General features: G+C 38.5%; 1 protein-coding gene across 1 annotated transcript in view; it reads left to right on the forward strand.

The window, feature by feature from the left end:
* Positions 1 to 22,116, forward strand: part of ppargc1b (peroxisome proliferator-activated receptor gamma, coactivator 1 beta) — a 92,741-nt gene extending 70,625 nt beyond the window's left edge. The window contains exons 4-12 of the mRNA XM_014997792.2: positions 3,737 to 3,862; positions 6,441 to 7,500; positions 8,043 to 8,088; positions 10,546 to 10,610; positions 12,422 to 13,067; positions 14,038 to 14,095; positions 14,307 to 14,425; positions 14,890 to 15,017; positions 15,890 to 22,116. Of these exons, the coding sequence (XP_014853278.2) occupies positions 3,737 to 3,862; positions 6,441 to 7,500; positions 8,043 to 8,088; positions 10,546 to 10,610; positions 12,422 to 13,067; positions 14,038 to 14,095; positions 14,307 to 14,425; positions 14,890 to 15,017; positions 15,890 to 15,981 (2,340 nt within the window). The 3' untranslated portion in view covers positions 15,982 to 22,116. The remainder of the gene's footprint in view (positions 1 to 3,736; positions 3,863 to 6,440; positions 7,501 to 8,042; positions 8,089 to 10,545; positions 10,611 to 12,421; positions 13,068 to 14,037; positions 14,096 to 14,306; positions 14,426 to 14,889; positions 15,018 to 15,889) is intronic.
* Positions 22,117 to 24,669: the final 2,553 nt, after the last annotated feature.

Here is a 24,669-nt window from a genome sequence, read left to right on the forward strand (position 1 = left end):
ATAATCATCTATATAAACAGAATATGTTTTTTACATTGTAAATTTACTGACATGTACCTTGAATGCAAAACTTTCTTTGTTTTAAGAATTTACTTGGCTTTTCCAGGATCTTATTTGTTGGCTTGGAGTAGACTGCACTGAATGGGTTGAATGAGACATTATTTTAATCCAGAATCATTCATTATTGAAATTCCTCAGGGAATGGCAACAAATAAGTGGAAATAAGAAAATGGCATGGCTACTTCGTGTTTTTAACTTTTACGAAACATCAAACATCTAATCAGAGTTTGTGTTTGGACAAACACATTTATTTATCAGATGTGCGTATTCCTATCCATCTTATTTGAGTAAGTGAGTAAGAAGCTGTATGGTTTCAAAAAGATTATTTTGATTAAAAGAAGTTGTTCTGAGGAAGCTAATTATCTTTCTTCTTTGGTTTTCTGCCAGATTGCATTTCATACAATCTGTTCATACGTGTGTGTGATTCCCTTTGCATTTTCTCTTTCATCACCTGCGTTTGCAATTCCACTTCCACTTTTCCTGTATGTGTGTGTTCCACCTTAGAACAAGGCCTCTATTGATGATGCCAGCGCAGTTCTGGAAGCCATCCAAAGCGGAGTAGTAGAAGAGTGGGCTATACTGTTAGGGAGGCCCCCATGCCGTCGAAGAGTTTGCAACGTTTCACACAGACTCAAACCTTCAGTCTACTCTTCAGTTTCCTCAATGGGACTCTCAGAGGAGCATCATCACACACTCCAAGCCAAGTTGGCTCTCAGACAAAGGGCCACAGTGGCCCCATTAGCGGCGCAGGCAATCGTCCCATTTCAGTCAATTGACCCAGATAGTATTCTTTGGTGGCAGCCAGCGCTGTTGGGTGGTGATGTTGTGTTCATTAAAGCATTATAGTACTATAACAGTGATGAAAGTTGTTTATACCTTGACTCATGGCTCAGCAGTTTTACAGCAAAAACTGCTAATATAAATATGTCAAATTTTGGTGCACTTTTAAACCCAATCCCTTTAAAAGCAGTTCTACCAATAATGTTTCAAATTACTTTCTCATAAAGATGTTACCATAAAAAGCCTATAATTATTATTATTTTTTTTTTTGTTTTACTGTGAAGCACTTAGTGACTGCTGTCTGAGAAAGGGGCTAGTTAAATGTACGTACTGTTTACTCAGTATAAATTGTCACTACCAGCTATTCTCAGATCCATCTATCTCATTTTATTAAAGATAGTTGGCTAATCTGTAACATAGTCCTGATGCCATTGATAATTATTGTGGTCCATGCAGAAACCTTTAAAAGGACATTTAAAGAACATTTTAATAATAGGGAATAGACCAATATATCAACATTACACGTCAAACTAAAGTGTTTAGTCATAAAAACGTTTTAGTAAATAAACAGAATGCAATGACATGATTTGATTACAGAGCTCTAACAATAATTCAGTGCCATGTTAATATCCCTTGCACTCATTCTGTCACATCTCAACCATGACAAAATTGTTGTATTTGCTTTGGATTTGTGTAAAAAGTAGCTATTATTGTGAAGTTCAAGGAAATAAAGTCCAAGGTCTTCATATTTTCTAACAAATACAATCCTGAAAATGCAGTAGTACAAATATAGCAGTACTCTGGTTATATTTACAGCCAGATGTTTTGTATTTTTTTTCTTTACTGTTTTTACAGAGCTAAAAACTAAACATTTTTCTATTGTATTTTTAAAACAACCCCAGCTCACCTGTTTGTCCTTAAATTGCAACAAAAAAGTAAAGAATCTCCTTTCATAACATTATTAACTTTAAGGAAACATATTGGATAATTTCTGAGAACTACAGAATCAAAAGTGATGCTTGGCTGCTTTGATACATCTATATAAATTGCCACAACCACCTCCCAAGTGATTCAGACCCCCAATATTGCTGAATTGCCCCCCACTTTAGGTCGACCGTCTTTATAATAGATCCCTTTGAATCCTCATTCCTATCATTTCTGTATTTTCTGCATCATCTTTTGGAGCAAAGGCTGCAAAGCTTAGAGGGGGATTTTCTTTCCTAAGCTGATTTATATCAGCTGATAGGGCTGCCATGAAGCCACGCTCAGGACTGAACGGATGAGTACACAGATGGAAAAAAAGTAATGAAAGGATAGTTGGAGAAAGAGAAGCAGTTGTGTTAATATCCATTTCAAAGGGAATACCCAGGGAAGGTTTAAGGAGAGTTTCCTATGCTTTATGCCTTAACTTGGGCTTTGTGTTTGATCTGGAACAACAAAAGGACGGGAGCAGGAGGATGGGACGATAGAAAAGAGGGCATAGTTGATGTGACAGTTTAGAAATTAAGATAAAATATGTTAGGGTCACACAGGCTGATTTAGAAAAAAACAAGATTATATATAAATCAAACAAAAAAATGTTGAACAGGTAGAGAATGATGGAGGGATGATGGAAGAACAGGAGGCTGAGGGAGAAAGAGGAGCAGTGGTCACGCCGTATTATTATGTAGAAAAGAACAGCTGGATCTGGCTCTTTAATAGGAAACGTGAATGTGCCATGTAGCTGTCAGCTTTAGTGGTGTGATAAATGTACAGTATCATGACCTTTTCTACACATTATTCCTTTATACAAACATCCATCTGAGGAGCATTAACGCCTGACAGAATATAGATTAGAAAGTGCAGTGAAAGGCCAAAAGAACTGAATGTTCAATGTTTTTATGTCAATGTGGGTAGTTTTTTTCTCCTCCTGTTCTATGTACTATGGTGATTTAAAGTATGTTATCACATATTAATTCACTATATTTGCATCCTAATGATTCTGGCTTAATGTGTTTCCATCTGATGACCCAACTCATTAAATAAGGATGTATTCAAAAATATGTATTGTAAACTAATATATTGTATCACAACACAGAGTGCTGTAATGTAAAACATCAACTTCTCAGTATATAATACCCATATAGAAAAAAATATATATTTTTGTGCAAAAACTTGATTTTTATGATAATGTCATGTTGTACATAACACTGCAATCCAGTACATGATCACTGACACCCTCCCATGGAGGTCAAACCATAAAAGGTCAATGCTAAGGAAGTTTACTTTTCACATTTTGTTGCATCTCATGGAAAGTTGAGAGGAATGAAAAACTGTGGTAGAATAACATGCACAAGCAGCAGGGGGATTTAAGAGTTTTCTGTAGATCTGTACAGTTGGACTGGCATGAGGCATTAGCAACAGCAGCACACCTTGGCCAAAGAGAAAAAAAAAACAACTGGACTGTTGCACAGTAAGGCTTAACAATATCAGGGAAATGTTATATTTGTGACACTCTTGCTGAGTATCACAATGACAATCTGATTATTCCACATATTTTCTTTCTTCAAAAGTTTCCTATCCATTTTTTGCAAGCTTCACCATCTTGCCTGGTAAAAATATACATTTAGTGTGGGCATCTAGGGAAATCAAAGTTCGCTATTGTATAGTACGCTATAAAATATTGCTTCTAAGCAGTGCTTTGCAGTTGTGGCAGGTCACACATTGATATTGCAATGGCTCTGGCCTTCAACCATAATCATCTAATTTACCATGTCTAGTATATATACTTCTGTGTGTAATGAATCTTTATAACATCTGAGTTTTACCATATGAACTAAATTAATAACTATTAAAGGCATTCTACTTACAAAATACCAAGAGAATGTTCTGATGTCATATGCATTTTTTTCTGCAGCTGAAGAAGTTGTTGTTGACTCCTCCCAATGTTCCAACCGGCATCGACGTGCATAAAGATGGAGTCCAAAGCCATCGCTACAGCAGCAGAAGTCTGCGCCTACGACCAGTCAGACCTCTGACTAAGGTGAGGTACAAATTACTGTGAATAGGTGACAGGACAATATCATCTCATACATATAAAACACTCTTATCATTAATATATCCTTTAGTAAAAATACCCACTTTCCAGCAGTCTGAAGTAGAACAGAAGCAAAAACACTCAGACGCACATTTCACTATTCGCTGCATGATGCCTCATTCCGTGTCCTCTGAAAGCTGGTGAGATAACGAAATTGGATTTTTCCAATCACTTCCTCTCAGGGTGGCGAGTTGAGGCAGAAGTAATTTACAGCTATATGTAGTGTTTGCAGTCAGCATCACTGCAGCTGCAGGAGTTGTGTTTTTACATGTGTCTGCATTAATTCGTCTTGCCTAGCCTTTAATGCACAGAAATGATTCTGAACTTCAATTCTATTGGATTGTTTTTGGTCATTTGTGAGGCTTAAATATTTCTAGCAAAAACGTTGCTCAATGAGGGTTGGGATGGAAAACTGCTTGTGTCATCGCTTGCTAAGATATAAAACCAGATACAAATTTCAGAAATAAAAGTTGCTTGTGCATGACAGTCGGCAGAAACAGACGGAACAATTTCCAGGATTTGTGTGCTGAGTAGCATCCAGAAACAGATTTTCTTTTAAGATCTCTGGCAGCCCAAGGAATTTAACTACATTTTCTCCACTTCCTTATGAGTTACTCAGCAAGGATAAAGACCCATCAAATGCTTTTGTTTGTGCTTTGAAACAAAAGTTTCGCAATGAAATGTAGAGTCAAACAAACAAACAGATGCTTGTTAGTGATGCTGCTTTAGATGTTACATTTTATTGCTTAAGTGTTTTCATGCTGCATTCTATTTGACTCGGTAATGAAAATGCCTCACCCACTTTGACCATTTCCAGCTGAAGTGCTAACTACTACTAACATGCAATCTGAAACAATGTATTCAGTACATATAAATATTAAAGGAATATTATCAAAATAATTGTTAGGCTGTGCAAATATTCCTGCTTAGCTGTGTTTTAAACTTGGAGCAGTTATAGCAAATCTTAAGAACCTGAGTCCAAAGTGGCTGTTCTCTTTTTGCCACCATGGATTTATTACATTGTTCTACGTTTGTTTCTTGTTTATATAAACAGAAGTTAGTGCTTTAGTTTGGTAATTATCTTTAGAAGCATCTTTAAAATCAGGCTGGAAAAAATCGGGCTTTTCTTGAAGTATTTACAGAACTTCCTAGCAGTTTAGTATCTGTCTTGAAAAATATGGTGAGGAGTGGGTTTTTGTAACATCAACAGAACCAAACATTGCTTCTTAAATTGGCTTCTGCCGGAGAGTTTAAGCAACACAGACATGGTAAAAGAAATGATCAAATAAATCCAGCCACACTGTAAATAAAAAGAGGGTTCAGGACAATCCGGCCTCGTCAGCTCACGTGGAGGCTTTAATGTGTCTCCTGACAGCTCTCAGATACTCCATTATGTTTACAAAAATGGGAAACAATATCAAAGCTGTCCAGAATGCAGCAGCAGTACGTCGCATATGGTGACAGTTTTTATTTTCCCAGTGATAGATATTTCATTTTAGAATAAAAACCCTGAGCCGTCAAGCTTGCAGAGACCTTCAGCTGCTGCTTGTGATAAATGTAGTGTTGGGGATGAGAGGACATCTACAACGGCTACTGCTGTATGACTTAGCAGTAATTGGATGGCTGCTAGCATTGTGCTTCAAGTGGTCATTGATTACAACACTGGTCATTTATCTTGTACAAGCATAGGGAACGGGAAGCCTTCGTGCAGGTTGTTGCCTACATAAGGAGCATACAGAACCGCTGCAGGAGGAAGAGCCTGGCCTGTGTCTGTCACAAGGCCTTCTTAAAGTCACCGTTGATGGCAGATGGTGGAAGTATTGACTGACAGGGCAGAAGGGCAACAGTGAATCACATTCACTCACTCTATTCTTTATCTGTATGAGTAATACAGATCAGCCATTTTATTGCAGCTGCAGACTGAATCATCCCTCACGAAGTCGGAAGGAAAATTTACTGCTGTGTGCGCCATGATCATGTATCCAAGGCAGGAAATTGAAAATGCAGTGCTTTTTTTCTGTTTCTCTTTATGGGCGTATTCACACCAGCCCTGTTTGATCCGCTTTAATTGAACTACATTGCATTTGCACAGAAAGTTCGGTTTGCTTCGGGTGATGTGAATGTGCAATCGGACTCTGATGCAGACTGAAAACGTGGACCATGTTCCACCTAAAAACTTAGGCGTCGGTTTGGTTGAAGATAAATCAAAATGCAAACCAAGTAGACCAGAGACCGCTCAAAAAGCAGGAAGTGGACCATAGCCCAAGGGTTTCTGGGAAAATACAACCAAAACACATTTAAAATACAAAAACTCAAACTTCATGTCAAAATTGAGTATTTCAAACTCCATAGTACAATGTAACTCCCATATGTATAGCATAACGTCATAAAATGGTCATTGTCTGTTTGATGACAAATCTAATCTTACTTACTTGAGATTGAAATCTCTTGTTATTTTATATTTAAATAATTGTCCAAGGCATTTTCATGTTTGGTTCCTGAATATTCTCTTTGTCTTCCCCAGAGCGACCTCCCATTAGAGCGGAAGCCCCGAGCGGTGCGTCCCACGAGTCGCCTGTGCACCGAACTCCACCGCCACCTCACCACGGCGCAGGACACCGAGGACGCTCCGGTTCACGACACCGACGAGGGCGAGGACGAAGAGGAGGACGAGGACAGTGAGTCGGAGGAGGATGAAGAGGAGGAAGGGGAGGAGGAGGAAGAGGAGGAGTCTTCCAGTAGCGAGGTGGAGGGCGCAGTGGCAGCGGCCGCTGGCCCTGCAGAGCCCGCTGCGCCTCAGTTCAGCTCGGAGAAAGAACTGCAGTCCGTTGTTGAGCTGATCACGTACATGCACACATACTGCCTGCCCATGCGCAAGCAGCAGGGTTGGGACCGCAAAGACAGAGACCTTTCGAGGCAGCGGACCAAACCCGACGTCCCCCGCCCAGCCAACACAAACTCTCACAGCAGAGTTGTACTGGTTAGCGCTCCTGGGACTAGTGGGAGCTTGAATGGGACAAGCAGCAGCAGCAGCGCCCCCAGAAGGCTTCCCTTCGCCAGGCGGAGGGAGATGAAGGCCAACTCCCTTCTTCGTGAGCTCTTGCAGCAGAGCAGCTCCTTCGACGTGAGCAAGCCTTACAGACTGCACAGCCCACCTTACGTCCACTCACACAGTCCCAGCAGGGGCACGGCCTCTGCTCCTTCTGCCCCAGCTAATAAAAGCCCCCCAGCCCAGTCCTTCAGCTCCATTCACCCCAAACCAGAGTTTTGGAAAGACTCTTCCTCACTGGAGAGGAGAAACTCTTCCTCCGAGCTGCAGCAGAACCTGGAAGAGCCGGCAGAAACCAGCGGCTCTTTCTCCGTTCGCCGCTCCAGACGTCTGGCGTCTTTTCCCAGCCGCTTCGCCAAAAGGTTGCGGCCTACACGAGCAAAGGAGGAAGAGGGGAAGGAAAAGGATGAGAATCCCACGGACAGACTCCTGCCCACCCAGGCTGGAGGGGGAACGACGACGGAGGCGCAGCCAGAAAAACTGACATCTAACGATGGCAGCAATCCCTCTGAGCTGACCAAATCCTGCTGCCATGGTTAGATCACCAAACACACACAATGGCTGCGTCTACACCACTCACTTCATAGCCAAGTTCACTTTAAGCATTACTAAATTTGGAGCAATAATTTTTTTAAAGGGAAAAATATTTTCTTATTTGATGCTCTGAGATGAAAAAAAAAATATTTTGATTAATAAAATAAGATTTTCTGATGAGATTTTCCTTCTGGTGTATTCATGATAACATTGACAAACACATGAAAACCTGAGCTGAAGTCAACCAGCTATTGTCAACTTTAATAGCAGGCAGAGAGCAGTGACCCTATAAAAATGACTTAATTCATGTTGTTGAATTTTAACTTTTTTACGAACAATTTGCCTTTCTTGTTACAAATTGAAAAAGTATCTCACTATTTATTCATGTTGCTAAATTGCTGTCCTTTGCTACAATTTATACTGTGGGCCATTTATTCGGTCATTCCCGCTTAAGATAGTGACTAAAAGTATTTCTCCTTATATTTACAGGTGAGCAGTAGTAACTGTCACCCTGTTCTAACCGAGGTCTTATTCTAATTTCAGAAAAGCGAGCCTGTCTCTGTCTGCCCCTCAACCCAAAGTCCACAGGGTAAGTATCTGTGAAAGGCACCTGCTGTTTTGCATCATTGACTTTAGGTGCTTTTCGTCCAAACAGTGCCACAGGCTTGCTAAATGGTCCACAAACAGTAAATGGTCCACAATCTAGAAAGTAACAGGTTTGGAGATGGATCAGGAAAACATGTAATTATGTTGTTATTGCAGAATATTGTGATGAAGATATTGATTTCTGTAAAAAAAAAAATCGGATTCTTGACCATCATGTTGGTCTTCACTCTTTGTGAAGCATCTTGCACATAAAGTGTTGGTGCCAAGAACAGACCAAATAAACTTCTCTCATGCAGAATTTGCATGCATGATACTTGAAACATAAAATCCAACCAGTCCTTTGCAGTTGTAATATTACACACATTGGTATTAAAATGATGCTTCTAGAATATATTGCATAGCTTTATCTTCCAGGGGTGTTTTATGTGTAGAGTTTGGTGGAAGAATAAAAACTTTCTCTCACATAGTCACAAACACAGCATACAGTCAGAGTAAAAAGAAAGTACACCCCTTCAAAATATGGAGTTTCAGTAAAAAAATTCACTGGAATCTGTGTTGTGGCTTTAGATGCAAATAATTTCCGAACCGAGTGACATATTGACTAATATTCCTGCCAGTATTCTTCACTGAATTTTTAAAGGTGAAAATATCTCCATTAGTGCCAAAGTTATAAAGGATGTTGATTAATTATAATATACACTTTAGCAAAAATATAAAAAAATATTAATTTAGTAGTAGTTTTCAATTGACTCTTCAGCCCACTTTTAGCTGCTGTACTGCCGCTATTAGCTTGCTAACATAGCTTGATAGCTATTTTAGTTCTCACATTGACTGTTTTTTGCAACCCATTTTACTTCTGAACAGCGAATTTTTCTATTTTGTAACCAAGGCAAAAGTGTGGAAGCCTTGTTTCAGTCAGCAGGCTGGCAGTGCACAGCAACAGTTGATGGAGTTGCAGTGCTGGAATCCCAAGACTTCTTTCAGCACTCAAAATTTTAATGGTTTAATGAAAGTGTAATTTTTTAAAACCTTGGTGTCCAATGAGATTGGTAAGCAATATGTCTTTGCTTTACAGTCAAGTTGGAATTCCCAGTTTCTTACTAGATTTGACTAAAAAGGTAAATTTTGAACAAATTCTAACAAAACTGACATATTTACACTGGTTTTCAAAGATTGTCTTTTGAAATTTGCAACAAAGAGGGAAAAAAAGTAAATCAAAGCACTTTCTGATCTCAGGTAGTCTTGAGACTTTTGAGGATCTTTTCCCATGTGGATTTTCTTCCTGATATCTTATTTACTGAAAACCGGAACCAACAAATGGAGTAAATTTAATCTAATACTGGAATAATATGGAGCAGGTTCAATTGAGGCTGAAATTATATAAAGCTGTCTAACATAAATTACAGTGTTAATCACCATCTTTTTTTGTACATTGCAAAAATCATAAATAAGCCATTAAATCCCATTCCTTAAACAGCCTCAGTAATATAAAGCATTGCTTAATTATTGGGTATTGTTGAGAAAAGCTCTTCATAAATGAGTAATTAGCATAACACAGGACTTGGGGCATAACAAACAAAACTGGAAGCACTGTCCTTAGATGTGCTTCACGTCATCAGTTCTGAGTTGAAGCAGGACTCAAATCAAAGACTAAGCTTGTTGCTAACTTAGAGCAATAATGATTTTCTTCATTAATATCAGTTTGCAGGGTTTGCATGTCCTTATTTTTATTTGTGTGATGCCTTTTATCTGTGTGCAATAAGTCACTGCTATCTCTGTCCTTGTTCTATTATTCTCACAGGGCTAAAAGAAAATTAAGTCACAGATTCAGCTCAGATTTAATAAAATTCTCAACCCTAATATAGTCATTAACTTTGACCTAAGCAGGTCTTTTTGATTTGCTGTTTGATACAAAATTTGCATCAGAAATTGTACGTTTTATTTACACGTTCGGCCTTAAACCCTGAACCTTTTCCTCAGCAAGAATCCATCCATCTTCTAAACAAATCACTTGAAAGGACATCAAAAGAGAAGAAAAAAACAACTTTTTTCTATATTTGGTGTTTTCTGTGGAGGGTAATTGATCTCCCTGCCTGAAGCCAATCCAGTCTGCACACCCACTTCCTTTCATTGCAACCAGAGCAACAGAAACTGACAGCCACCAACAGCAGGAGGAAGAAAAGCAGTGGGGACAGTAGAGCACATATGGCTGTGTTGATAAGAAATGAGATGCGCAGCAAAGTGCCAGTACTGTTCACACAAAGGAAATAATTCAAATTCAGCAGACATCAGCCTAAACTGCTCTCTTATATTTAAAGAGGCAAAAAGCCGAGACTCGGAACCTATTGAGGGATTGGTGTTTTGTGTTTTAAGCCTGCAACGTATTCCGGCATGACAGAGCGAGCTGAAAATTCTCTGCTTTGATCTGTCTCTTCACCAGAGAGCCCCAGTTCGGCACCAGGCCTTATGAGCAGACGCTCAGTGTGGATCTGTGTGGAACAGCAGGTAATCTCATCTCAGCCTCAATGGCTTATTTGTTGTCCATCTACTCATGTCCCGGTCGGCTGGTTACAGATCTCAAACAAAATGGTTTGTAATGGAGTTAATAGGTGACTATGAGTCACAGAGGGGATGTTTCTAGAGGTCTGGATGCTTCAATGGATCTGAGAGAATAATGAAGCATTTACTGGAAAATACTTGATCAAACAATCCGTGTGACTTATACACGTACTGTATTTACTGGCTGATAGTGCTACAACCCCCTTTGCCAAAAAGGCAACACTTTCTCTTCTAAGACTGGATCACATATTCCTCTTTGAACAATTTCTTGTCCATCCAGAGTCACAAGTTAGGATTTAAGTCTAAAGACCTGCTGAAACACTCAAAGTAAGAGTCTGTGATGCACTATTAGGGGTTCCCAAAGTTGGATCAGGCCCCCACATTGGGTCATGAATCAACAATTTTAGGGTCTTGAGATTCTTTAATAATTAATTCACAAAAATTATAATGGTAAAAATCATATTTTTACTGTAAAAGTAAGAAGAGATTACATGACAGGTAAATCCAAAATTGTGTTTGTTTATGGTGTTTGTTTTCTCATTATGCTCTTATTTAATTGTTTTGTAAAAGCACTAATATTCAAGGTTATTAGTTGTTCCCTCTTTTATTGGGGTGGAAGCTGAACATTTTGGGAACTACTGAGGTAACGGAGCCTTTGACAGAAAAACAGCCCAACAGCACCACTGACCTTCAGTCAACATGTTCATCATTCAGGGTTGTTTCAGGCTAAATCTGCCCTGATAAAAAAAAAAAAAGTAATCTTAGTCTCATCTGACCAACACACTCAGTAGTATTGAGCAAATTTCACAAGTTATTACTTGTGATGAAAGGAAGACTAAAAAAGTATTTGTTTGCTGGCATGCTTCTCAGCGAACCACTTGGCATACTCGTATACTGCAGATAGTAACCTCTATTGGAAAACATCCCCATCATAAATCTGGAGCCAAGACCAAGGAGCAACATCTACTGTTGGTTTTCAAAAATAAAACTACCAGCACAGAACTACTGAACAAAATGCGGAATCAAGATCAACACTCCGTCTCGGTCTTCCAGTATGTTTTTTTTTTTTTTTTTTTACAAAACAATAATAGCAGAGTAACTTAGTGCAGTGATATGGTTGTTGGCTGAGTCAACTCTTTGAACTTAAAGTGCATAACTCACCATCTTACATTTCTCAATGATAACTGCTTCCTAAGTCCTGCATGGAAGCATTTTGTGAAACGGGTTTTGAATGATCATTATGGAGACAAAAGCCCAAAAGCTTCAGTTCTTCTTCCAGTGATCTTTGGAGAGTTGTTTCACATCCCTTCTCTCTGTGTGTGGCGGCAACACAAGCCACCACACATCTACAGTACTTGCTGAGAATGGCATATTCTCTTCTCTTTCCAATGTTGAAGAGTGGCTGAGAAAAATGGGCTTAAAAGATAAATTTCAAATGGAAACGGCAAGTAATGGGTGAACTAATTCAGAGCTCAATGAATTAGCGACCCATAACTATTAATTACAAAACTTCAGACACATTTAGTTTTTAGGAATTGTTAGGGCTACCAGTAAGATTTTTACTTTCTGAATTGATTTAAATAATAAACTTTTTTTTTTCCTCAAAAAGTTTCATCATGACATTATGCTGTTGCAGTCAGAGCTATTTATTTTAAAAAATGTTCATGCATTTTTGCCAAATGCGCCAATAAGTATTTTGTTTTTATTCTTAGAGGAACCAACCAACATTAAACTGTATATCTTTCCTTCTCACTCAGGTCTCACCCCTCCAACCACTCCGCCTCACAAATCTGTAGAGGATGAGCTCTTTAAACCCACAGAGGGAGGAAAAGGCGGCGGCAGCAGTGATGGTGGAGGTGGCAGTGAGTCTGTCCACCCGGCTTCAAATGCTAACACCAACGTTACCGCGAAGGGCTCAACCTGGCTGAGTCGCTCCCACCACCAGAGGAAGCTTCCAGAGCAGACCGAGCTTTACGCCCAGCTGCGGCGCATGGGTCAGGCGGGAGAGGGCGACACCCAGCGCACCTTCGGTGACCACGACTACTGCGCACTTAGTCTCGGGGAGAGCCGCAAGCGCAGCGCTGCCATCCTTGGCGCCATACTCCAGACCCAGGGGGGCAGTGAGGGAGATGGCACCCAATCATCCAGTGTGGTGGATAATCAGGTTTTAGGTGAAAAGGTCCAAGAGAGCGAAGAGGAGCGCCTTGTGATGACAGAAGTGGTAGAAACGCAGGAGCAGCAGACGACAATGGTGTTATCATCATCACCGCCATCAGACTGCCAGTCAATTGCTGCAACGCCTCCAGTTTCTGAGGAAGAGGCGGAGCACTTGTCGGCGTCTCGCTCTCCCTCACCCATCCTTCACATGTGTCCTGACTCTCCCTCCAGCAAGACAGACTCCAGGTGAGACAGACTTCAGAATAAAGAGAAATATTTCAAGGGATTGGATTCAAAAAACAATATCTACACTTTTTTGCACAGATGCAAAGGTTATAACTGTATTTTGATTATCATATGCAGTACGCCACCATCGCCAAACACAACATACACAACATACACAGACTTGTAACTCACAATTATCTCTGGACTTTATTTTAAAAAAAACTAATAAACTAATGTCTCATAATAATTTGGGTTTCACTATAAATGCTACATACGTGGCAGACGGAATGGAAGATAAAATACTCAGACGACATTTGCACCAAAATATCCTGTTCTTCACTTGACTCTGTCACAAAGAAAAAAAAGCTGCTGTTGTTTGACTGTGAATCATCATCCATATATGGTGGTGCCTTCCTGTTTTTATAAGTAAAAATGCTCTTTGACAGAGATGGTTCCAGTTATATTCACACTAACTTCTTTTGGATTGTACAGCCCCTTGTTCTGATTCATAATTTAGCATATAACCACATGATATTTGACGTTTTTACCCCTCAGTCTCTGCATTTAGCCCTGTGCATTGGGTTGTGAAGCAGAGGAATTCAGTCGGTAAATGTGTTGTGATTTATACCATATATATATAAAAAAAAACACTCCTCAAACGGAAGCTGTTCTGTCCAAGTTAATAAGGTCAAAAGTCCTGTTTGTTTCCGCTGAATGTGTAGATGTAACCGGGCAAATGCTGGAGCATCACTCAGATTTCAGGCAGAACTGTTTGAATAAGTGGCCTTTCACAGAATGAGGTCAGCAGTCATGTTATGTCTTATACATTATGACAGGGAATGTAACGGGAAGAGACATAAAACAGAAAGATAGTTTTTTGCCACCAGTGTGAGACGTGTGTTGGATGTGGTTCACCTGTTTCTACATGTCTCACATTACAGTTTCCCACCAACTCACTGTCTTCCTCCCTGTCTGCTTTATTCTCCTTCAGTGAGAACTCTGAGAGCTGTACGGACGACAACCAGGAGAACAAGGACAAGTCTGACGAGGTACACACCCTTCACATTCTGCAGCCTCATTCAAACTAAAAAAGTCTTTGAACGTCTAATTAAAGTCTGCTTGGGTTTGACAAAGGCCCAGACTAGCATTAGTCAACGGTTTAGCTCCTCAAAAGAACAACAAGCATATTGTCATTGGCTCTAAACTGCTTGAAAAACCGGTCATTTGTTCTTATTATTGCTGTGGTTTCCTTATTGCCAGGACAACTGCCAGGTGTTTTACATCCATAACCTACCAAGCAGGGTGACCGAGAACATGCTGAGGAGACGCTTCCAAGTTTTTGGCAATGCAGAGGACTGCAAAGTCATCATCTGCAACGAGTAAGTGTCCCAATCTGGATCAACTTTTTCTGAAGAGACACAGCAGATTTTGCAATGATGCTAGTTATGGTGGATGAAGAAGATTCTGCGCAAAATAAAAAGAGCAATTGGTTTTGTGTATATTGGAGGTTCTGTTCACATTGCTGTCCTTGACTCAGAGAAAGACCTCAGAGCTAGAGACGGTTGTCAGATACTGCTTCTTAACAACTGGCGGCATAGTGTGGAGTTTTCTGTCAGGATTTGTTAAATACAAACACAAATTTATAAATACTGCTAAAGAAAACCCCAAACTCTTGTAGTCTAGAATTTGTTCTTGTACTTATTTAAGATAAAATGCTCACTTAAAGCTAATACACCATTAGACATTACAATTCAATGAACTTTCAGGTCACACTGTTCACACTCTTTAGTAATAGGTTTTATTGATACATCTTTCATGTGTGTTTTTTTCTGCGTGGCTGAAGGGAGCGCTGCGGAGTGATAAAGATACGTCAGCCGGGGCCTCAGAGACACCGCAAAGAACGAGAGATTGTTTTCCAGAATGCACCTCCAGGCCTAAGGAGGCTAACAAGGAAACGCTACATAGACCTTGGTAACCAAAACATAAACACTCAAATCTATTATAGCCAATCCTAGCACTGGAAGTTATTTGAACATATCTTCTTTACATCATGGTGTTTTTGCATTGAGGTTTTTATTTCAAGTTGTATTAAACTAAGAAATGGACCATTGGACCAGAATTTACCCTGAAGTAACTGAACTGTTGAGTGGTGTATCTGAATAACAGCTACATAGTAAGAAGAAAACAGTTTGTGAATCACTAAGAAGCCATTTCCTAATGCATTACCCACTTTTTTATTTGGAAAATATTAATTTTCACAATATGAATATTGATAATAAATGAACACAAAGCTAACAAGACTGTAAACTGAGTAGAGACTGTAGTCACAAGTCAAGTACAAAGCGGGAAAATTGTTCTTAAAGTTTTTGGATAAAAACTAAATAGAAGCTAAATTCAAAGGGGTACTTTGATATTTTTTATTATTGAGGTTCTGTGACTATATAGAAAGCAGAAAAATGTCATGTTTCACTGCAGCTTGACTTGAGTTTTTGGAAAAGTGAACAAATCTTCAGAGGTATGACATGTCTGCTGTTTTTGGCCATTTCAAACAGCTAAAACTGAAATACAGTCTATTCATACTAGAAAGCATCTATACATCCATCCTGCTACCTTAATAACATAGTTGTGTCAGCTAATGAAGCAATTAGACAATAAAATAGACTTCTTGCAATGTGTGGTACATTTTGCTCATCAAAAAATGCATTTATCAGAAGTCGGCAGAATGACGTTGACTGATGATGCAGATTTTTACGTTAGCTCTGTGACCTTATTGAGGCTGTAAATGTTTCAGGCTTGATTTCTACAAGGACCTTTTGTGACCTCAATGTGTTTCTGTGTTTCAGATGAGGCTGGCCCTGGCCCTGTCAAGAGTAAGTATGATGCACTGGACTTTGACACTCTGCTGAAGGAGGCCCAGAAGTCCCTGCACCGTTGACAGTCCAGCATTGCTGGCTGGCCAGCCTTAGTAAACTGCAGCAGAACCCCGCTGACAACAAGGGTCTGCCCACAGTACCTCCGTGCAAGGCAACCTCGCAAAATGTTTACATTTTTACTGTTGGAATAACGTAACAAGGACCTTGATTTTTTAAGTCTCTTTCACCGGAGCATACTGCTAAAAAACAAGGAAGTCACCGCGAGGAGTTAAGAGACAGGAGGGAGAAAAAAGGACTTTAAACAGCAATGGTACAACAGCTAAAAACAACAATGATACAGTTCTCTGAACAAAGGTAACAACAAAGCTGCTTCCTGTCTGTACTGGTGTCGTCTTTGCCCTGCCTTGGAAGAACGGGCATAAAAAACCTGTAGCAAATCCTTGCTATCCCTGCGTTGCGTTGGTCGTTGTAGTGTGTGTCGTTGCGTGTGCGTGTCCTTCACTCTGTTTGTTTTGTAAGCAAAAAAAAAACAAAAACGAAAAGAGAAAAGCTCCCTTTTTTCTGGTCACAAATGGTGAACCTGCAGGCTGTGTTTGCTTGTCTGGTCATATAACCAGGATGTGAAAAAAAAGTCTGTTTTGTTTTAGCGAATAATTGTGTATGTTATAAATTTTTAAACTTACTCTGTGTGAGTGCGTGTTTGTGTGAGTGTGTGTGTTTGTGTGTGTCTCATGGACAAAGTATATAACAAACACATTATTTAATGTAATCAATGGATGACTGATAAAAGTTTACAAACCTAAAATGAAGAAAAAAAGTCATGTTTTCTTTTTTGTAATTGTAGTGCTTCCTTGATTTGATCTATGCACTGTAACAGAGGTAAATGTCTCCTCTGTCCCCCTTCTGTGTCTAACTCTGCCATGCTAAATATTTAGCTTCTGCTACTGGCTGCTGTGGGCTTTGTTTAGTGAATGCTTTACACATAAAGACCCTATTTAAACTATTTATTTTTTTAAACATTGTTCATATTTTTACAACCAATTTAGACCGAGGAAGGAGTTTTCGCTAAAACTCATTTAGGTTAAAACCTTACCTTAGAATAGACAAATAGATCAAGATGGCCGTTGACTTGGAAAAAAATAGGATTCTCTAATTTATGTTTAAAGGCAGAAATATGAAAAAACTGGATTGGACTGCAACTAAATGTTAAGTAATTTCATAAACTGAATTAATTTCAGGATTTAGACTGGTGTGAGTAAAAATACCATGATTCATAAATTTAGCTAAAGATTAACATATTATCTCTTTTCAATGTTTTCTCTATGGTATAAAAAGCTGATATCAGCTGATTAATGATTAGTTGGGTTGTCTGCTGAGGTAGCTATCCTGCCATCTGTTGCCATCTCTCTTAGCTTGCCAACTTTAGCTTAAAGCAGAACTACTATAATAACAGAGACAGTTTGGACTCATTTAGTTGCCATGTCATTCTTGTCATTGGTTTTCATGATCGGAAATCTTTACAGCCAAATTTGTCTTTGTTGTACATGGGACAATCGTTTTTTTCGCTTTTTTTCGGTCAGCTGACTGTCAGTGTGGGCACTTTCTCTGGAATCTCAATGATAATACTTAACACTATAGAAACAGCTGATATTGACTTACTTTTTACTGGAAAATAACTCATTTGTAGTTATGAGTTTATCGCAAGTTGAAACCCAACTCATTGACAGAACTAAACTAAAGCAAAGCTGGGTTATGGGTCACATATCTATTTTAGGTAGTAAAACAAAACTCCGTTATTTGACTCTGAGTTTAAAGAATTTTTTTAAAATCCTTTAAACACATTAAGCTTGTTTAAATAGCCTTAATTTAGACAATATTTTGACAAATCATTTATAAATCTTTTCAACTGCAACGATATCCTGACATGTCTGTTATTTCTTCTAAAGGTAAACACAAATAATGGTATCATTTGTGAGCAAAACATTTTGTTCTCTGGAATGTCCATCACTTCAATTACATGTAGTTTAACATGCAATAGAATAAAAATAGATTTTTGTAATGAGTTCAAACATAGGAAAAGGTTTTAATTTGGCCGCAATATGGAAATTTGGGCCCATTTTTAATATATTTTTTTAAATATATTAATATATTTAAAAAAATATATGTGCAAATAAACCTGACAAACATTTACAGATATATGGGAAAAATACTAAAAAATGATGTAAAACCTCCTTCCTCACAGCCTGCTTACATGTTCCAGCCATGCAAGGTGTTCTCTATACCAGTCCATTTCAATCCAATCATCTATTGAGTTAATACTGAATACAACACAAAGTTGTGGTCTTTAAAGATATTGTGTTTATTTACGGTTAGTGAACTGTTTGGTTTTATAAGCACAAAATGCATTACCCATTAATACACTACGGTCACAGATGGAGCAGGAATGTATTTTAAGAAGCTGAATGTAATCATCGTGTTGTCCCCACACAAAGACTGTGGAGCGATGTGGTGCTTCAAAAGATGGGTTTGCTTGGTAACTTCAGACTGGATCTGGTTAGCAGCTAGTTTACATTCCAGCAGCAGCCAGCAGCAGCATGCCTTGAAAAACTTAAGAGAGCCTCTGAATCCTGCCAATCTGGTGGCATCAACTCCCCACCAACAATGCAGCCAGGGAGCTGGCAAGGGATCAGCTGATTAAGAACTAAGAAAGTAACCGGCTGAGAATTCGATTTCTCGTCATCTACCGGGTCAGATGAGCATCTCTACCTCACATCCCTTCATCCAGGTCCTGACCGTCTTTGTGTTTAGCGGTTCTCCTGAACGCTCTCCCTCCTCCTCTATTATCACAGCATCAAAAGTTTGTTTTCTTAAAGATTAAAGCTTTCACAGCTGATGAGGGGTGTAGGGTGTTATAAGGGGTGTAGGTTTAGTTTTCTAAGCTCCTTGTGACAGAGGTGATCTCTGTTTGTAGTCTGTCCTCCGCTTGCCTCATAACAGTGTCCGTTTGTTGGAGTCTCAACGTTGTATCCTCGTGTAATCGAATGTTTTGTCTTTGTCTCGTGTTTGAGTTGGACACTGCTGACGCTTACGGGTCAGTGAGAGGTCGAACAGCAATCTGGTGGACTGGTTGTTCCTTGTGTGCGCTTCATTGGTGAAGATTCAATTCAAAATCTTCTCTAACTGCACTCGTTTTCATGTTGTCTTCAAGGAAGTGCCACTCCCCCTGTTTTTATCTGCTCACCCTCTCCTTGCCTAGGACATCCAGAAAAAAACGCAGCCCAACTCTTTCTCCATCCCTAACTTCTCTCTTTGTGGGTTCAAGGCCTCATCTTCTCCAGGTCTCCCCTCACAACGTTCCCACTTTTTGCCAGATAATCTCCCCGTCCCGGTTCTTGTCTTTTCTATCTAAACCACATCTTGGTAACACACACACATACACAAAAAAATTGAATGTTTACATCACTTGTTTCTCCTTTGACTTTATTAGGAACGCACACTAAGTACAAAGGCGCCTTATTCAGTGCTTAAAAATGAAATAACAGCAAGTCAAGATTCTGGAGTGGATGCCTTCCTCTCCAGGCTCACAGATGTCCAAAACTAACACTTTAGTGCTATACATACTGATTGAAAACAAGGTGTCGTCTGTTAAAAAGGACAAAAAACAACAACTTGTGAACTGAGTAAGGTTTTGTGCTTAGTATGTATACTACTAAAAAGTGAGAGAATGTGCTGGTTTACATGTTAAAAAGATAATATATGAATATATAATGTGTATATAGCACTATGCCTCATTGTAAACATGAAATTTATTGTGTGTTTTTATTTTATTTTATTTTTTGGTGGTGGGTCACACTTGATTACTAATAAGACAGGAGATTTCAGGTCTGTTTTGTTTCAGTATGTTAATTTTGTTCAGTATACAGGGAGGAAATGAAGGGAAAATCCCAACTTCACACAAAGTCCAACACAACACTGTAGCAAAAAGGAAAAAAAACAAAAACAAATGAAAAGGTATCACCATAGATAATCACGCTAGAAGGCTGTATTTTGTATCTTAATGTGGATTTTGTTTTCCTTGTTTTCTTAAAAAGCAATTTTCCGATGCAATACGTAATAATCTCAAGACAGCCTTTGTGAAAAACGGAGGTAATAATGTACAGTGTGTGGTTGATTGTTGAGCTATTACATGGGCAACTGTTAAGCTGCGGATTAAATAGGCTGCTGTACTGTATGTAGACTGCCATTTTAAAAATAATCTACAGGAAGAATGTGGTCAGAAAAGCAGATAAACGGAACACGCTGATCTAATGTTCTCACTGCACAAATCGTCCTAATTGGTGAACTACCTTCACTGTATTTTCTTCTTGTAAGCTGTTGTAACTATATTATTACCACCTTTTGATGGTGCACAGATTTGGTTTGAATCAGTTGCTTAAAGCACTTACTTTACAGCCAATAACTATACAGTTCATGTATAGTCTGGTAAAGGAATGTGGCAGGGAGGTGTTGAAGAAAAGCTGGTGAATATTTTCCAACAGCCGATGTTGGCACTGTAGAAATCCTAGTTTCACTGCTGCACCTTACTTTGGATCGAAAAAAGGTCGACATGGGAGGGTGCATTCTTCTTGAAAAACATTCAGGCAATTATCCAGTTCAGGTTTCCTTGCAGATGACCAGTCGATAACGTAAAGGAGAGGTATACGCTGTCTTTTCATGTAAATTAAAGTTCAACCTTGAGCCTGCAGTACTGCTATGGTTTCTACAGTGACTGCCTCTGTGCCTGTGAGGCTTTTCAAGGGTTAAGTGAAATCGGATCAATCCCATGTCTAACATGGCAAGCCTTAAAAATCAGTTTGGGGGGAAACTAAGCTATCATTAGCTTTTAATATTACTATTTAAACTTCTTTCCAATCCAACGTGGTTTATTATTAAATAATTACTGACGTAATTTTTTCAATAGCCATATTATAAAAAAAGGTATATACATATATATGAATATATATATATATTTGTGTGTTTGTGTAGATATCTAGATTATTATATACTTTCTTATAGAAAACTTTGATGTGGGTCATTCTTCGCAGTGTTTTGAGAACACGTTGACACATTTCAACATTAATAACTGCTGTCTATTTGGTCTAGGTGCTAGGTCAATAGGCAGCGAATCCAAATAAATAAAAAAAAAACTTATTTAAAAAAAAACTTCCAAAGGGAATTACCCTCATAAGAATGCAATATCTTTCTTTCCACTCTTCATTTCAGAAAAAAATGGAAAATGGTGAGAAAACAAACTTCTTAATAGGCAAGCTGACCAAAAAAAAAGTAAAAATAAAGAGCAATGGTTCACCAGGGGTTGTGAACAAATGTGAAAACGTCCCGAGATTCAGTTCTAGATGTTACGTTTTTAACGCCATGGCTCGGTAAAACTTTGCGTCACTCACTGTTTGTTTTAAGCCATGAAATTATCCCCGACCACGACAGGAGTGCTTGCAATATGGGCCGAGTTAAAATGAAGTGTTCAAAGAACTTAATGGCTAATCTGACAAACTAAAAGGCGACACTGATGTCAAACAGATACTTATTTGGGACTGTAAACTGTCAAATCTGCTTAATATGAGTGAGTGTTTTTTTCTTTCTGTTTTTTTGGGGGTGGATATAAAAGGGCATATGTTTATGTTCTTTTTCATTACTGTTCATTTCACTGTCTCTTTACATCTAATGACTATCAAATTCAAAAATGATTTTTTTTCTTCTTTTTTTAACCTAGTTTTTTTTGGTAAAACAAAAAAGTAAATACTGCTAGTGAGATTTTATATTTTTACATATGTTGGTTTTATTTCATGTTTTCTTTTTCTTTTTTATTTATATGCCACTTAGTTTTGATGTCTTCAAAGGGTGTTTTTTTTTCTCTGTTGTGTAATTTCATATTTCTTGAGAATGTGGAGACAAAGGCATTTCAGTATTTTTGAATTGTTAAAATCTAGTTTCATAGAAGCTAAAGTATCTGATGTTATAAATTATATTTTAATTCATGTAAATAGTTTAAAACAGACGACTATGGCTTCCTTTTAAACTGAATACATTTCTCTTCAGAGATTGTTTACATTATGAAACTGTAGAGATGTGCTCCTCATATACTGTATAAAGTACATATATTCATTGATTTGCCTCCAAAAATAAAATCCTAATGAACAATATTCTGGCTTTGCTTTTGTTTATTTAACAAGAAACCCCCCAACTCATTGTTTACACTCAGACATGAAAATGACTGCAAACAAATTTGCAATTATTCATACAACCAGACATCTTTGAAAAGCAGAAGTAGAGCCTCCTGCGCAGGCATCAAGGCTGCAATAATTATTAGCTTCTGGATTGCAAAACATTTGTCTTTTCCAGCACTTTTTTTACAGCACATACAGAAGTAAAAGCACCTGAACAAACACTCTGAAGCTCATTTTGGATCACTATGTGATTGGCTGTATTTCATTGGGGTTGGTATGTGATAGGCAGTACCTGCTGATTCGTGACGTTACATTCTGGAGGTTTTTGAAATGGCTCATTTTGGCCACACTAAAAAACATTAACGTATTCATTGTCAAAAACAAAACTGGCTGCATGTTTTTTTAAATGCTTTGGTAGTTTTAAGAAGCAGTAGAAACCCAAATCGAAGTACAAAAATGTACATAATGTGGATTTTGCTAAATGCGTCCACTTCAAAATAACAGTTAACATGATTTAACACTAAATCAGTTAAAAAATCTGAGATCTGATCTGAAAACTGAGAGGGCCTTGTTCAAATCAAAACACAAACCTGCAGTGGTTAAGGAAATGAGGAAAGCTAGGGGTTACATATTCAGAAGAACTGTAGTTATTAATTGGTCAGGGATTAATTAATAAATATGAATAAAAAAATGATTGCATGCCTCCTTGCCCAGTCCTTCGAGGAATGTGAAAATTTAAATAATTAGAAGGAGTTGAGCCATTTTTATGAACATAATCCTCTTCAGTCGGAGCCGTATTTTTTTGTGAGATTTTTATGATTTGCTCTTTTTATGTAAATCTTTAATCCATTTCATTTTAGCTGTGGACAAGACACTGTCTCAGTAGGGGTACGGGATGGATAACAGTACATAAGCAGCAGAGAGGTGTATTAAACCGCAAACCTGATAGAATTTGCAGAGGTTAAATGTCACCTTAACAGTTTCTAGAGTTTAAATGCTAACAGTTTTAGCTTGTTTGTTTACAGATGCTCTTCACACTGCAAGAACAATTGGACGAAGAATCAACGTCACAATTTCTGTGGTTTGTCTTCACAAATCTGCATTCTCTGGTGTTCAAGCACACGCCATGGCACACTAACAGACATTCACTATTTTCAGTCCTCCTTTGGTTAACAACACCCTATTAACAGGCCGCTGGCAATTTTCTGCCTGGCTAGACAGTGATTCACATGTCAGTGACCGCACCAATGATGTGAGTGCACAGAAGATCCTTACACCAGCAATGCTGCATGCATGGCCTCTTATTTCTTCAGCATAAACTGGAATATGGATTTATCATGTGAAATTTGTCGTAACTTTAGGTGCCAAACAAATGTGACCCTTTTAACTCTTTTGAGTCACAGCAGAGCAAACCACCGCTGAGTTTCAGCAGCGTGTCTTTTACTTACTTGTTTATAGTCTCTTTTTAAATTTCTGAACGCATTCAGATAAATATAATAGTAATTCATGAGCTATTAAAAGTCGTGTTAAAACAGCTATTTGCAGAAGTATTAACCTTTAAATCTGGTGACTGTAAAGCCAAAGCCAGAGGAGATTAGAAATCATCCTGTCAGCCATTTCCTGTCCTGCTATCCTCTGTACGGCTGTTACTGTGGGGTAGTCGTGACTGCAGCAAAAGAAGCAGCTCTGCACTGCAGAGATATCAGACACACAGCTTTATCCCCCATGAGGTTCGAAGTAACAGACAGAAACACCAGGAGGAGGACATTACCTCGAAATCCAAACTTCATAATTTTGCCTGTCATGGACTCTCATGTTGTTTTGTAAACACATTTGAAAGTCCTTTAAAAATAGGATATAATGGCAGCTGGACTTATACTGCTGTAAAAAAGTTCTTGCCACCTTAGGATATTCCTGTTTTTGCATTTTTGTCACACTTTTGTGATTCAGATCATCAAACAAATTGTATTAACAAAGATAGTATAAAATAACTAACAATGAGCTTTTAGCTTCAACAGTCCATTTAAGGTCACGACCCACCATTTGAATCAGATTTGAGTTGTGATTTGATTTGACTGTTGTGCCACGATCCTCATACAGGCCTGTGATCCCAATGCAGTCAGTACTTTAAACAAAGGCAAGAGGGAAGTGCATCATGTTTTGCATCAGATTAATATGGATTGACGTTAATCCCCCCTTACATGTCGGGACCTTTCATTTGAATGCAAGGTGAAATTTAAAACATGTGGATCAAGGAGCTAAAGGACCATTTGAAAGGGTTCTTGAATTTCATTAGCTGGAGGAAAAATGATTTGTTTAGAGCCATTAGCCTACTTCAAGATGCCAGACAGGTTCTATTTGAGTGGTTTCATAGGTTGAGCAGATATTGAGCTAGTGAGTAGTTGGTAGGGTTTCTTGACTTCAGTCTAGACTTTGAATGAGCCATTTAGTACATAAAAAATCTTAGCTAAACAAACTTAACTAAAACAACTGTTTTAGTTAACATTCCTAAATTTCTGAGTGTCATGA

Source organism: Poecilia mexicana, unplaced genomic scaffold (assembly GCF_051168715.1).
Source record: "Poecilia mexicana isolate PSO_F unplaced genomic scaffold, ASM5116871v1 scaffold_10, whole genome shotgun sequence".
Lineage (NCBI taxonomy): Eukaryota > Metazoa > Chordata > Actinopteri > Cyprinodontiformes > Poeciliidae > Poecilia > Poecilia mexicana.